The sequence below is a fragment of the Gymnoscopelus braueri genome, assembly GCF_963280865.1.
Source record: "Gymnoscopelus braueri genome assembly, chromosome: 17".
NCBI classification, from domain to species: Eukaryota; Metazoa; Chordata; class Actinopteri; order Myctophiformes; family Myctophidae; genus Gymnoscopelus; species Gymnoscopelus braueri.
The window spans coordinates 26,173,064-26,189,121 of record NC_137617.1 but is presented as its reverse complement, the minus strand read 5'-3'; the positions used below and the strand labels follow the sequence as shown (position 1 = coordinate 26,189,121).

The 16,058-nt window shown below is 42.3% G+C and overlaps 1 protein-coding gene across 2 annotated transcripts in view; it reads right to left on the bottom strand.

Annotated features, from left to right (window-relative positions):
• Positions 1-3,912: 3,912 nt before the first annotated feature.
• Positions 3,913-16,058, bottom strand: part of brsk1a (BR serine/threonine kinase 1a) — a gene marked incomplete at its 5' end in the record, with an annotated part of 15,924 nt that continues 3,778 nt past the window's right edge. The window contains 14 exons of one of the 2 annotated variants that reach the window (XM_080456316.1): positions 3,913-4,526; positions 4,736-4,825; positions 5,049-5,259; positions 6,037-6,160; positions 6,461-6,509; positions 7,082-7,358; positions 8,499-8,559; positions 9,575-9,725; positions 9,973-10,070; positions 10,557-10,721; positions 11,403-11,434; positions 12,782-12,928; positions 13,456-13,524; positions 15,605-15,638. In XM_080456316.1, the coding sequence (XP_080312442.1) occupies positions 4,291-4,526; positions 4,736-4,825; positions 5,049-5,259; positions 6,037-6,160; positions 6,461-6,509; positions 7,082-7,358; positions 8,499-8,559; positions 9,575-9,725; positions 9,973-10,070; positions 10,557-10,721; positions 11,403-11,434; positions 12,782-12,928; positions 13,456-13,524; positions 15,605-15,638 (1,744 nt within the window). In that variant the 3' untranslated portion in view covers positions 3,913-4,290. The remainder of the gene's footprint in view (positions 4,527-4,735; positions 4,826-5,048; positions 5,260-6,036; positions 6,161-6,460; positions 6,510-7,081; positions 7,359-8,498; positions 8,560-9,574; positions 9,726-9,972; positions 10,071-10,556; positions 10,722-11,402; positions 11,435-12,781; positions 12,929-13,455; positions 13,525-15,604; positions 15,639-16,058) is intronic. The other variant, XM_080456317.1, reaches the window with a different exon arrangement.

The following is a 16,058-nucleotide window of genomic DNA, read 5'->3' as shown; positions in this document are numbered from 1 at the left end:
CGGAGGACAAAGTGACCATGCCCATGTATGGATGAAACAGGTACAAAGCCTCATGTAAGCCTGACCCCTTGGGTCTGGCAAAAATAGTGACAATAGCCCCTTTCTGTTGGAAAGGTGACCAATAAAAAAGGGTCTGTGGCCCAAAATGGTCCCCGACCCTATGTTTGGGAAACACTGTCTGCCTGTTGGTGTGGACTGTGGATACATTGTAATGTTATGTATACACACCAGGAACACAGAAATCATAGCAGTGGGATGTAATGCTATTGGCTTAAAACCGAGCACTTGTCTGTGAAGGACCGCCCACCAGCAGTGCGAAATAAAATAGTTCATGATGTCCCTACAGTAAAGTCAGAGTAGACCAAACAGCAGCCGCATTACATCCGTTTTATTTACTGTTAGCTATGAGGTATTAGGCCAGTGGCTCTCAAAGTGGGGCCCTGGGACTCCCAGGGGTCCTTGCAGAGGGGTTCTAAGTCGTTCCCAGTAAAATGCGGTATGCAGTCTAATTTCACGATTATTTTACCGGTTAGCCTAATGAGAAAATGTATAAAAATGACTTCAGACCATAACTCGCCACTTGTTATCTCCCCACCTGTGTAGAATACTATACTAAATAAAATCTAACAACAAAAATCTTGTTTTGAGGGATCCCTATGACTTAAAATGTTGTGCTTAATATGCAGTATATTTGGTGGACCTTACATGAAAATGTTTGAAAACCACATAGGCCATTTCTAATCTATACTATTTTCTAGACTTCTGCTTCTATACCAATCTTCTATATTTCACTTGACAGTGTTAGTTTATTTGGCCATATCATCAATGTCATGCCACAACAAAGCAACACAAAGGATATAGAGCACAGAAGTCCTGACGTCACTCGTTCATCCCCTGGTTCGTAAAGATATTTCTCTATGGAGAATAACATTGGGTCATCTTAGAATCGTCTCATATAAGAATTATGGTCCAAAAATAAACAAACTGTCTCGGCGATATTGTCAGGGATGTATGTATCGTTTATGATAGTCAGTCACTTATATTTGATACAGTCTGTTTCTGGCGAAAATTGTACTAATTCGGCGGAAGTAACATCGTTTTCTCACCGTCAGTTGATGCTTCATATCCATAAGAGTCAAACCGCTGGGGTCATTTGTTTATTTTTGGAACACAGTTCTTATTTGACGCGATATTAAAGACGTCTATGGGAATTCAGAACAGGGGTGGAAAACCGCGAACCAGGTAGGATGTGTAAATTACATCAGACTTCGGTGCTCTATACAAACCTGTCAGTTGTTCTAAGTAAGTAGCCTTATGGTCCATACTTTAGGTCAGGGGTATCTCCTGTTTCCTTAGCGTGAAGCAGCTTGATGTACAAGTACACCCACTGGACATGATGCTAGTATGTCAAAGGTATTTACACCCAATCCAACCCCTGATCTAAGGAAGGGAGGCATTGGGCACCATTTTTATAGTCTTTGGTATGACAGACATGGATTGAACCCTGACCTCCAATCTCAGGGCAGACACTCTAACCACAAGGCCACTGAGCTGGTTTTTATACAAATGGCATAAATAAAAGACTAAAAACACATGTAACGCAGGGTCCAAATGTACAGAAACATACAGGTTCAACTCTTAAATAGAACTAAATACACACAGGCACACTATTTTAGGGTTTATTATTATAACCATAACAATAAGGTGGATCTCTCTTTATTTTGACCATCAATTCAACCATAATTGTTCTTTTTATCACAGGCAATAGTTATAATAGTGCACTTTTTATATTTAAATTATGATACAGACATTTCTTTTTTTAACACCTTATTCTACTGACCCTTAGGAATGGAGAATAGTTTACAATCTTAGCTAGAGTTAGGTCAATGAATGTGGAGGTGAGGATGGTGAGGAAGAGGGTGATGAGGAGGAAAGAAGTGGTGAGCAATGATAAAGTGAGTGCAGATGGTGAAGCTATCGACTTGGTACACTTTCTCTTGTGCTGATGGCCACACAACAGGTGAAGGCAGACTGACAGGTCAAACAGACAAGGCATAAAAAGCAAGAGATGAGAAGGGAATTAGCTAGCATTCAATGTGAGTGAGAAAAGGTATGTGCACGTTGTTTTTTTTTTGGGGTGCGTTTATGTAGGGTTTTAGCTAAACAAAGCTGGGTCAGTCACGTCCCTATACAGCATGTTTTGAAGAGAGCTCCCTGTGTCCGTCCTTTGCTTTAAGTCAATCGGTATCCTGTTCAATCTCTGTGCCCGCGAAGCGTTCCTCTCTGGGTTACTACTACGATGCAAGAGGGCGGATCACATTCACACAGCTGTGTTGTCCAATCACACACAGCCGTTTCATCCACTGGACTCACATACAGTACGTCCCTGGTATCAGAACAAAGCGTGATAAATGGAGTGCAAAGTCATATAGACAGAAACAAAGATAATCGGAGATTAGTTTGTTAGTATAGTAGTATCAAAGTCATTCTTTTAAGATATTGTAAGGAAGGGCTGGAGAAGGAAAAAAAAGAACTTCCATTTGCTGCTGATAAATGTTAGTTGGTATATACAAATCAAAACAAAGGATACATACATTAAAAATAAATATAATTATTTATAAATAAATAAATACATAAATACATAAATAAATAAACATAAATAAACAAACAAACAAATTAGACAGTAGCACTGTGTATCCCTCTGGAAACATTCTGCAATTCTGTTGCATATTGTACCGTATGGAAGACTGGTGATGAATGCAGTTTAGTGTGGTATAATACTAGAGTAATATATGACCGTCAGAGAGGCTACGTCTGCTGGCAGAATGATGGTACTCAGTGGTGTGGGTGGGTGGGTACAATGATGGGCTACTTGGCTCGTTGGTGAACACAAGAGTGCGGGCGGATGAAGGAGCTGGGGTGCATGGGGTGAAGACTCATTTTGCCTGCTTTCCATTTTGAAAGTCCCGCTTGCCAAGGTATACACGTTGCAAGCATTGCGAGTCCAGCATTATGAGAATGTCCACTGATGATGAGCGTCTTTTTTTCTTTTCTTTTTTTTTTGTCTCGAGTCAATATACGAATTGAATACTATGGCAATATAAGACGAGCTCGTTGAGAAAGGTGGAGTCTGTCTGATCCATAGGCCTGGAATGCTCTTCTCTTTCAATCTGGACACAAACAGCAATGATCAGGATCATGGAACGATTCACGCATAGTGTTTTTCTTTTTTTTTCTCCCACATAATGTTCAGAATTCTTTTCAAATCAAAAATAATTTTCTTCAGAGCAAGGGGCTTCCAACACAAAAAGAATTGTTTGCATTGTATCGTCTTGTCTCTCATTTACTGTAAAAGGAAGCTGCAACAAAAATCTAAACATTATCTTGTATGGATGACCCACCAAAAGATATCTGGTTAGCTTCCTGTTTCCAATATAGTTATATGAGACACAGGTGCTCTCAGTTCCTAGCTTTGCTGCTATAGCTTTGCTGCTGACATCCTCAAAAGAAATATGTATTTAACTAAATAAAAAAATATTTTTTCACATTCACTTAGTTCAACTTGTAGACAATGCTGTAATTCCCTTAAGAGGGGATTCATTTCTCCCAAGCAAATCAGGTTATTTTGGTGTGTTTTACTTTCCAGCTTATTCATTGAAGTGGTAGCAGGTTGCCAACTCTTAGTGTTTGTCTATTGGGATATTGAGAGTGAATGGTTTCTATTTATACCAGTGTGGAATCAGTAACTGTATCATCTTCAATAGTTAGGTATGAGGTTAATTTGGGGACTAAATTTGAGAACCTTCACATAACTATTCCTTTTTTGGTTTCAGTAACTGTATTGCAATGAAATGGTAGGCTAGCCTATCTGATCACATTAGCGTCCTTTAGCAAGCTAATTGCTAACCGGCATGCACGTTAGCGCTTCAATATTCCTAGTTTGATCTGTGATGCTGTATTCTAAGATGGACATCAAACTGCTCATTCATGTATCCTTATTATGATATATATTTTTTCATTAAAGGGTGAGTCCGTATCATTTCTTTTCATTAAGAGGGCAGGAATCCTCATGATCTGGAGGATTTAGAGAAGGTCAATTTGAAAACAAAAGTATGAATGGGGGGGGGAAAAAGAAGCGATTCCTCAGTCCTTGCTATGGTCAAGCACCTTCCATTGTTTTTCTCGAGGAGGAATAGGACATAGCTCATGGTTTTCAGGGGTAAGTGGGAGATGAAATCATACTGTCTTGTTTCCAGTACATTTTGTGTGGCTCCTCCTTCTCCCTCTGCCCTAAGGCTGGGACTGGGTTCCATTGGAGGACAGTAGTCGGGTTCTCTCCTTTCCCGAGCCTCTGCGTTGCAGCACTCCTCCACTTCCTCCAATGCCTCCGGCATCCCCTCGCTCGCCCCACTCGCACCTGTCGCCCCCACCCTCGGAGCGCCGCGAATTCTGGCGGGTGGGGGTCCCATGGGGCCGGCCGTTCTTCTCATCTGGGAAGGGGTCAGGAGAGAAGGACAGGAAAGTCACTCTTTAGCCCGTGAATGAGGGCATGCCTCCTCGAAAATGTGAGTTTGTGTGTAGTGCAATTGTGTGTGTGTGTGTGTGTGTGTGTGTGTGTGTGTGTGTGTGTGTGTGTGTGTGTGTGTGTGTGTGTGTGTGTGTGTGTGTGTGTGTGTGTGTGTGTGTGAGTGTGTGTGTGTGTGCGCGTGTGTTGGGCAGGGGGGTTAAGGCTCACCAGAGATGGCCTGAACCATAGGTTGATCATGGGAGCTGAGAAGCTGGGCTTGAATTGTCTCCACCACTCTCTTGAACCTGCGACTCGGACCTGGGTATACACAAACACACATACACACACACACATGTGTGTGCGCACACACACACACACAAACAAACAAACAAGGAAAGGTTAAAAAAAATGATATTTACTTACAACCCTTAATAACGAGCCCAGGGACCGTTGGGCCCCTAAGTTTGAGAACCACTTCTGTATTGAGTAATAGTAATAGTCATTCAGTACCTCCCAGTGGCTAAATCTCCATCCTACTTGCCTGATATTAGAGTGAACGTCACACTGTAGATGCCCGTCTCCCTCCTGCCCTCTCTCTCTGCCCTCTCCCTCTCCCTCTCCCTCTCGCCCTCGGAGAAGGCGATGTCCACCTGAAACTTGACGGGTTTCTGGAAGACGGAGGGGCCTCCGGAGGACTTGTACTCGGCCCGGAAGCTGGTCTGGGACAGGACGCTGTGGCTGAGCGACGGGATCTGCTCGGTGGGGCGACAAAGAAGCAGAGAGACCGACAGACTTACGAGGCGGGAGAGGAGGTATGGGGGGGCCAACGTGAGTATAGAGAGACAAAGGGTGGAGGGTGAGGAGAAGAGAGAGAGTGTGAGCCGTCGGTGGGAGAACAAGGAAGCCAAGCGAGCCGTGTGAGTGTAAAAAAAAATAAAGTGCATGAAAACTAAAACAGACATAGCAGCAGAAATGAGATGCACATGAGAGACACTGTAATTTTTGTGCCAGTACATTTGTTATTAGGGATGCACGATAAATCGTTCCTCATATCGGTATCAGCTGATTTCAGCCTTGTAAATGCAATATCGGTAAAATCAGTACCAGCTAAATATCCCGATATCTTTTGCCGGTATTTTATTTTATAATATTGATGTTTGAATGTGAAGCTTTTATTAAACAAATAAAAGCAAACAAGTTTGAAAAATCTTAAGTAAAAATACTACATTTATGTTTTTTGTTTTGTGCATCAGCAGGCCTAATAAATCAGGTAATAAGAGTCTGCATCTTCACCCAGAATCAGAGTCCTGTATAACAGGTCTAAGGTTAAACCTACTGGAAACTTGTATTGCAATATCTGTATCGATATCGATCAATCGATTTGGCCATGCCGTTATCGGATATGTTCCAAAATTTTAATATCGTGCATCCCTATTTGGTATTGATCTGGTGAGAGGCATGCATTCTGCTTGCAACGTGGTGAGCTGTGATACTGTGGTAGAATGAGACACGGACAGGCAGATACTCACAGACAGGAAGGCATGGACGATGTCAGCTTTGACAGAGCTCAGAGGTTTATCTCTGATCACCACAAAGATCTGCTCCTCTTTCTCCAAGCTGATGAAGTTCCCGAACCACGACTTCTTTGCCAGCCTGGGTGACAGATGGCACACAAATAATTTATATACAGTATAGATTGAAAAAAACATATGACAAAAAAACACACACACACACACACACACACACACACACAGATGCATGTATGCCCCCACGTATACACACACACACACACACACACACACACACACACACACACACACACACACACACACACACACACACACACACACACACACACACACACACACACACAGTACACTCAGTACACAAGTCTCACCTGAAAGGTATTTTATCTCAAAGGTTTAATTATGTCCATGAAGATGCATTACTTACTCAGGGCTGGACTCTGGTGTTAGGCTGGACATGTCCTCTGACGTGGGGACTAAAAGACAGGACATATTGATATGTGTGTTTCATCTAAACGCTTTCATTTACCTAAAGCCTGAGTAGTTTGGTAACACTTTATATAAAGATTGGGTCTATAATGCATCATAATCGCATAATATTTATAATGCATTATAATGCACTTATAAGGCTTCATAACACTCACTTATAAATGTTTATAATTATTTCTATAACTTTTCTAACTTATAACAATGTTTATGAAGTATTATAAGTGCTGGTTATAATGCATTGTAAGCTCAGCGGAACAGTACATTATAACTACCATAGCTTAGTCAGTTACTGTATAAAGACACTTTATAGCATATAAAGACACTAAGTTATATGAAAATGTTTTTTTCTAAAATATTTAAAATAGTCAATCTAAAAGCTCTGCTATTGCTATGCCATGGTATATTCTTGGCACAACACCGTTTTGCGAAAAGTATAAATGAATTCTGAAGTGGTTCATCGATTTGTTCTTGTTTCTCGCGCTTCTCGATTATTTGAATAATGGAAAAAGACAATAATGGATAGTTGCAGCCCTAATGTCAACATGACAGGCCGTCTCACCCTGCAGCTTGCGGCGGTGGAAGCGAGGCGAGCCCAGCAGGTTGTTCTTGAAGGAGTTGAGGCGGGTCCTCCAGTGGGCGGAGCTACTGGCAGCCATGCCGCCTCCTCCCCCGGGGCTGGAGGGCGGGGTCAGGGACAGCGAGCCCACCCCTCCCCCTCCCTCCGCCCGCGAAGAGGACGAGGACGAGGAGGAGGAGGGCGGGGTGGAGGAAGGGTGGTGGGGGTGGTGCACGGGGGTGCCCAGGGGGGTGGGCAGCGGAGAGCCCTGGGGGGTAACCTGCGGCACAGAGTGGGCAGAGGTGGGGTAGAAGCTCTTAGTCACAGACTTGAGGACGGACGACGATGGAAAGAAGAAGAAACGAGGGATGGGTGAGAGGAGCGGCGAAGGGGAGGGCGAGCGGGAAGGCGGGTTGTGGAGAGGCAGGGACTTGATGGGCTGGAAGTGGGGTCGTTCGGTGGGGCCTTTGGTGGGCAGAGTCTGGGTCTTGGGGTTGTGGGGGGATTTGGGCTTGTCGTGAGCCCTCGCCGAGCGGGGGGTGGCGGCCGTGGCGCTTCCGGATTTGGACTCCTTTGTGTGGGGGTTGGCTTTGGCGGAGGTGACGTCTGACTGGCTGAACGTGAAGACGGGGCTCTGATAGGACTGGGGGGTTGGGCGGGGAGGGGGAGGGACGGGGGTATGGGAGAGATGGAACAGAAGAAAGAGAGGGGATGGAACGTGGAGAAAGATGAATGGAGATGAGCGTCATGGTTCATGGCAAAAGAGTGCATTCTTGTGGAGAATGAAATTTAAACAGACTTTCTATGATCTAACTGACTATTAAATCCTTCATTTTGGCCCTGTGATCAGTTGACTTCCACGCTTCACACAAGTATTCAGTGATAGCGGCCATTTGCATTAGAATGCAGAATTACAGTAGATGTTCCCTTTGTTACTATGAATTGATAGTTCAGTTTTGATGTTCCACTGAGTCAAAGTAGGGCAGCAGTGGACCTCAAGCTGTAGAATTAAATTGTTCAACCAAAAAATCTAACGAGTTAAGTTGTGATTCTCTCTAATACCAATGGTACTTTGCTCTACTGTACACATAATTGGTGCATGTCGTTGTAAGCAAGTGAATGGAGACGAGAAGAGAAAGGATGAAAAAGCCAAGGAAACTTCCAGATGGGACGAGATTTATCTCAGGAAAACTGGCGTCATGGCATGTAAAAAAGAGGCTTGACAGATGGATATCTCAGGAGGTTGCAGTCACACATCGGTTAAGCATTTTCAAATCAGCAACATTTTGAATTTTGGACAGTGCTACAAGAATAAGGGAAATCATTAAATCCTTCACATTCAGTGCTTCATACAGTAGATGTTTATGTCACATGCTGTTAACAGTTGACACTGTAAAGTGGCTGGCCAACAGGCCCTTACCCTGGGACTGCTGAGAGGACTGGAGGAGAGACCAGTGGATGCTCCACTAACAGAGCGAGACCTGGGAGGGTCACCAAGAGAACACATGGTCAAAAGAATCAAGCTTAGAAAGAATTCAGTAATTAACCAGATGACAGTATACTCCTCTACTTTTCTCTATGATGTTCAGTGGTGCAATATGTCACTAAGTGCATTTACTCAAGTACTTTTGAGGTACTTTTACATCAGCTACTTGAGTATTTCCATATTTGGATACATCTCAGAGGCAAATGTTGTACCTTTTACTCCACTATAATTATTTGACAGCTATAGATACTAGTTACTTTGCAGAATTAGAATATTATTACAAAACATACAGTTTTCGAAAATAGCCGATCGTTGTGAGCTTGCAGATCTGCTGTCTTCGAAAAAGTTTGACAATTGTTTTTAAATGTGAATACCATATATTTTGGTGCCAATACTTTTGTGCTTTTATTCAAGCAAATTTTGAATGCAGGACTTTTACTTGTAGCAAAGTATTTATACATTGTGGAATTGCTACTTTTCTTAAAGGTAGGGTAAGTGATATGTTTTTAATGTTAAAGCACCATTCTGATAGTAATCACTGCTATAGAGTGTTTGTTCAGTCACAGGGGTTCCCTGTCTCTCCAGCTCTTTAATAAACAGAAGGGGGAAAAAACAGGTGGGAGACAAAATTTCAGCCAATCAGCAGAGAGTACCCATTTATCAGCTTTTTATAATTTTATAATGTTCCAGTTCCAATTTTGTCTGCTCATTTCTTTGTGTCATCTCTTCCAATTTCACTTGTTTAATATGTATCCCGTCTGAGTTCTCTATCCTAATTGGATAAAATTGGTATCCCGACCTCAAAATGCATTTTCTGTTTAATAAAGAGTAGAGACAGGGAGACTCCTGTCACTGAACGAACAGCAATGATTACTATCAGAATATAGAGCTATTTAACACTTATTTTAACAAAAGAAAATCACTTCCCCTACGTTTAAGTAAGAAATCTGAGTACTTCTTCCACCACTGAAGATGTATAAGGTATGTGTACACATGTGTGACATACACACCTCTGGCTGTGTGCGGCCGTGTCCAGGGCCCTGCGGGGCGGGGTGGGAGACCCCTGTTCAGTGACGCTCAGTACCTCCAGACTCTTCCTCTCTGGACGACAGCGGCCGTGGCGCGTCAGCATGGGAGAATCCACACGCTTCCTAGGGGGATCTGCTAAGAGACGCCATTACCGCGTTGTCACAAGAGTTAGCCACCACCTTGCTTTCTTTGTTACTGAATTGATCCTAAACTGTCGCCACACATATTACACACACAGTCGGCATCTGACAATGTTTTCCCAGCAAATATTTTGCCTCTCTCCACCAAATCAAATCTTCTGTGTACCATTGAACGAAATGAAAGGTGTGGAAAGTGCAGAGGGAGGCTACAGGCTCCAGCCTGCCACCTAATGACTGACCTACGTCATTGCGCGGAGGCAGATCCTCATCCTCGTAGCTGGGGTAGCGCTCCTTCCTGTCCAGCAGTAGGTAGTAGATCATCTTCTCCTGGTTGTCCCTGAGAGGCGTAGAGATGGGAGAATTGTTTGTGTCATGAGTACATACACACAGAATGCAAATATTGCATGCCAATAAAGCGACGTAATATTTATTCGGAACAAGGTCGATTTTTCACCGCGAATAAAGGCATCAACCTGTCTGAATGAAGCATCAACAAGGCTATATGAATAGCTTCATGCAAAATATAAACCAATGCATTTTCGTATCATTTATTCGTCACACCCAAGGTGTAAAGACATTAGGCCTGATTTATACTTAATTGTGAGCCGGTGTCGCTCATCAAAAATACACAACACAACTGAGCTTGTAGGTCTGCTATATTTGATATTTTGACACAATGCGCAAGCAGATACAGTATAAGTCAGGCGTGAAGTCAATATAGCAAGCAATTCTGTACAAATAGGCGAGGGGACAAAATAAGCAAGGTGAAATCATTATCGAAAGAGGACTATATAGGACAAGAACAGTTGAACGAAATGCTTACTCTTCACATTGCAGGTCACGGGTTAGTTTCACTCTGTCTCTGAAGCAACCCAAGGAGTGCATGCTGTCCAAAACGTCTGTATCCAAATCTGACAGAGACAAGATCCTCCCCACGCACACTCGCCTGGGAGGGGGCTGCTCAGGGCAAGGCTCGTTACGGCCTCCCCTGGGACCCCCACACACACACACACACAAACACACACACACACACACACACACACACACACACACACACACACACACACACACACACACACACACACACACACACACACACACACACACACACACACACACACACACACACACACACACACACAGAATAATCAAATAAGATGTGATGAAAGCATATACATACACAGGTAATTAACCACTTTCACCTTAGTGTCACTATAGCTGAAACATCTTACATTTTTCTAAAGATTTCAACATTTTCCTAGATGTTAATAATTTTCCCCCTCCAAAAACAGCAGATCTACAAGCTCACAATGCGTCACAACATGATGCGTTGTGAGCTTGTAGATCTGCAATTTCCAAATAGCCGAAGTATATAGCAGGGCGGTTAAGCATTCACAAGTGAACACACATTCAGTCAGTCACACACACACACACACACACACACACACACACACACACACACACACACACACACACACACACACACACACACACACACACACACACACACACACACACACACACACACACACACACACACACACACACACAGACGCACACACACACACACACACACACACACAGACGCATACATGCCTATATAAACAAATTAAAATGTGCTCCCATTCCAAAGTCATTTCGAAGTGTATGTACGTGAATGTGCACTTACATATACCAGGCGTGCTTCTGGATGGCGTCGAGCTGTAAGGGCAGAGGGCAGATGGGGCCATTAGTCGCTACAGTCTGTTAACAACCAGATGGCCACAGAGCTGCGTGGAGTAAAGAATTCACACCACCTTTGTTTTCTACTTGCACTAGAAGCCACCCCACGGCCAGGGCCTTTGTTTTGTTTATTTATAGTATATCTTTGTAAATTCACAATGTGTTGTATTGGTTAGGAAATTATAAAAAGCAATCACACAAACAATTTGCCCCAAAAGGAACATCTTATTTTTTTGGGGATACATGGGACATCTGACAATGCCCCAATACAACATAACAATAACATTGTATATGTATATTTATGGGTCGATGACCAAAGATTAATTCTGTCATCAACAAAAAAATCTGATGAATATAAAAGAGTCTGTGTGCACCATGTTCCTTATAAATTAACTGTCCCTTAAGAGTTCTGCTCCAAAATGAGCAACCTATTCCAAATCTGACAACTCCACATAATGACTGCTGGCAAGAATGTAAGGCCAGGTATGGGTAATTATAAAAACAACTCTTCTTAAGACACCAGAGATGAGGATAGCATTATTCATGAAATAATAACCTGATAATAGCATTTCAAGTCGTGGTTGTTTACCGAAAACCTGATATCTGAGTTCTCCTTAGTTGCGTGCGGGTGTTGCGTGCCGAAAATAGCAGATGATCCACAAGCTTGCAACAAGTCGCAGCCGAGCTTGTAGATCGGCTATTTTCAGTGCGCGACACCAGTGCACAAGTATATCGTCGCTGTCGGTCAGAAACCAGCTCAATTTTTCAACCTTTTAATATTTTTTAATAAATCAGTGCTATTGAACACCCTTTACGTCTGGTGTGTGGGTTTTTACAAATATTGAACCAATGAAAAGTATTAAAAGCACTTCTGACTAAACCTCCTCACTCCATTGGCTCCTCAACCTGTCGGTCAAACTCCAACTTTGGAGATCCATCATTGATTAGAATGATGAAGTCAGATGGAAGAAAAACATTGATGGTCAAAAACCTCCTAACTTTACTTGAGCTGGATTTGGGTAAAGTGATGATAATATAAGAACACATTCAAGTATCTGACAATGTATAAAGTCACCATACCAACTTTGATGAGGCAGTATTGTGTTGTTCTAAAAAAAAAAATTTTTTTCATTTCCTGAAAAGTTTATATTTTGGACATGCAGTATCAGGCTTAAACTATTTCGGAAAGAATCCCTGACATGCATCATGCTAACACATTACTTCCCCCACTGGAAAGAAAACACCTGGCACAAACAATCTCCAGCAAGAATGAGAGCGTGTACAAAGGTGACTAAGACAGACATGGGGTGAGCATGGCTCCCATACCGTGAGCCTCTTGTCGGGGTTGACCTCGATCATGCCCTTCAGCAGGGCCTGGCAGTCTGGGGGGATGAAATGAGGCATATGGAACACCCCACTCTTCACCTTCTCCAAGAGCTGCCGCAGGTTGTCATGATCAAATGGCAGGGCACCCTGTGGAGGGGGGGTCAAGTAAGGAGTGGACATGATAAGACGAAATAGAGAATAAAATGTTATTTTGTCCAATATGTATGGACATGTAGAGTATGTTAATACAATATAACTTAAATAGTTGGGGTGGTTGTGAAATCAATTTCTCCCCTGAGCGAGCAGGCAGGCGCAATTAATTCAGTGGTAAAACGTCCAACATTTGCGCAGGAGACCAGGGTTCAAATCCGGGGTAGAACAGGAAAGATACATAGTGTAGCTTTAAGTAAAAGTAGCAATGTACAAATGCTCTGTTACATGTAAAAGGCCTAGCATTCAAAAATGTACTTCAGTGAAAGTACAAAAGTATTGGCATCAAACGAGGGCTGCCACAATTGAATTGAATTGAATTGAATTGAATTGAATTGAATTGAATTGAATTGAATTGAATTGAATTGAATTGAATTGAATTGAATTGAATTGAATTGAATTGAATTGAATTGAATTGAATTGAATTGAATTGAATTGAATTGAATTGAATTGAATGTACTAACCACGAGCAGAGCGAAGAGGATGACCCCACAGCTCCACACATCTGCTCTCCGTCCGTCATATTTCTCCCCCTGTCAGAAAGAAAGAATTGTCAGTCACCCACATTGTCAAATTAATGATCTGAAAGCCTAAAGGCAGCACCACATTCCTGGAGAGGAACATTTTTACTTTTCTCAACCACATCCCACGATGTAGTTACTCAAAGCAGACGTGTTGGCTCAAAGCAGACGTGTTGGCTCTCACAATTTTCAAATGCTTCTGTCAAACAGTCTGTACTTCAGAAGCTGAAAGTGAGTAGAAAATTAAGTGGAAGCCATGTCATTTCCCCACTTCCATTTCGCCTGTGCAGTCGTGTAACTCCTACTGGAAACCAAATTCGTCAAAGCCTAGCTAGCTAAATGCTTAGCAGAAATGGTTATCAAAAATATATTTTAAAGATATTTTATAATACATCATCGTGAGCAGCACATTATTTGGCAGGCTAAGAAAAGGCTTAATAGTAAAATCCCTGCCGAAGGGAAATCTTTCCACAACCCACTGTGTACACTAGTAGACAGAAATGGTATCATAGTACTAGCATTAGTGAAGACCGATACATGGTACAATACGATACAAGTTTGAAAAAAGGTGAGGTGTTCCTTCACGGTCTGTCCAACACAAAGGTTTCTTTTGTTATTTTTTATTTATTTAGAGCCAATAATCTTTTACCCCTTTTTCTTGTCGTTATGCCAATTCTGTTGTTAAATATGTGCCCCGTCAGACCAACTTCCGGGTCCAAGTGTGTGTTTTGCCAATATGCGTAGTGCTGTGTCCCTCGCTGTTTTAACAGATCTGAGACTATAACGACTAAAGTGTCATTCTACCACTCTCCTGGCAACGACAAAAAGGAAATCGTTATTTTATATATAACTATATATATATATATATATATATATATATATATATATATATATATATATATATATATATATATATATATATATCAAAACAAATAATAATGATAATAAATATATATATAATAAATATTTCTGAAAAAGGTTATTGGTTAAAGGTTATTGTAAAAATATTTACGGGTTCCGATATGTTTGTTTACAATGAAGAGTGGACGGCGCTTGGTGCCACTTGAACCCGGAAGTGATGCCGGACTACAAAAAGACGTCAGACTTAAAAACCTAATTCATTCCTCCCTACACACATTTCTGTGTTGTCACTGTTGTTGTATCCTACTCACTCACCTGCCAGTGAGGAGCCCCCACCAGGAGGACGTAGGGCCTTCGTCCTACTCCTCCTGCCCAACACTCCCTGCTGACAGGTGCCGCCCCAGCCCGTAGGAGTACATGCAATGACCAATATCACCCTGCCCGCCCAGCTTCCATCCCCCGAACACGGACCAATTGTGTTCGCAGAGACGCCCAACAAAGCCGGATGCACCACCGTGGATTCGAACCCACAACCTCCGTGGAGGTGGCCAGGGACCTTTACCACTGCGCCACCCAAGCGCCCCACCAAGGTTTCTTTTCACTCAAATCTCTGTTGAAAGCAATGTTTCAATCCCATATGCTGCAAATCTTGCCCCACATGGAGTAGGCCTATAGTAAGTCTTCTTCCACTTTGCTACCAAAAGCAGCAATACATATGAGTAACAGCTAACATCTAAATTAAACATTATCACACACTAACAAAAAAAGAAATTGCATTCTAAGAATGGGGCAGACTGGTGTCCCACGTTGTCCCACGTTTCATTCCTGTTGGAGACCTGTACTGCAAGTCCTTCCCCCTCTCTTTTCCTAAATAAAGCAAAATGACTGCCTTAAAAGATAACAAAAAATATTTTAACCACTTTCACCTTGGCATCCCTATTTTTGGCATGTCATTATAGGTGAACATTTTTAAAAATATTCAAAAAGATTATACAACATTTCCAAAGTTTAAAAAAACTGGGAAAAAAATGTCTACCGGTATCTATAAGCTCACAACACATCACATCATAACACGTTGTGGTCTTGCACATAATCTATTTCTGCTATTCAGCGTGCAATGAAGTATATAGGGCTTTAGTAGTAAAAAAGAAGGAGAAGAGAAAAAATGAATTGTGTTCATTATTTTTTACAATAGAATTACAAGTACACTGAACAGGAGCTGGTCACTTACCCGTATAACCTCAGGACACGCATAGTGTGGTGACCTGGAAAGAAATGTGAAATGTTTTAGATGTGACAGACTTTCTACGAGAATCACAAGCAAGGGTTAACAGAGAGGCACTACATACTGTACACACAAAGGCAACACCTGAAGAAGTTGCCGAGTACCCAAAAGCCTGACGTGTACAGTATTTATATACACACTGCAAGTCCCACAAGGCAAAACATGAGTCATGATGTATACTAAAGATGAATTCACACATGCACACACGCATACACGCACGCAGGCATACATACAATCACACATGCGCTCACATACACACACACGCGCACACACACACACACTCACTCACGCATACTGTACACAGTCACCTACTTCTCTGCCTCCCTCTCTGTCACATACCCTTTACTTCCCGTCTTTTTGCCTTTCACGCACTGGCACACGCACGGATACAGGCACACGC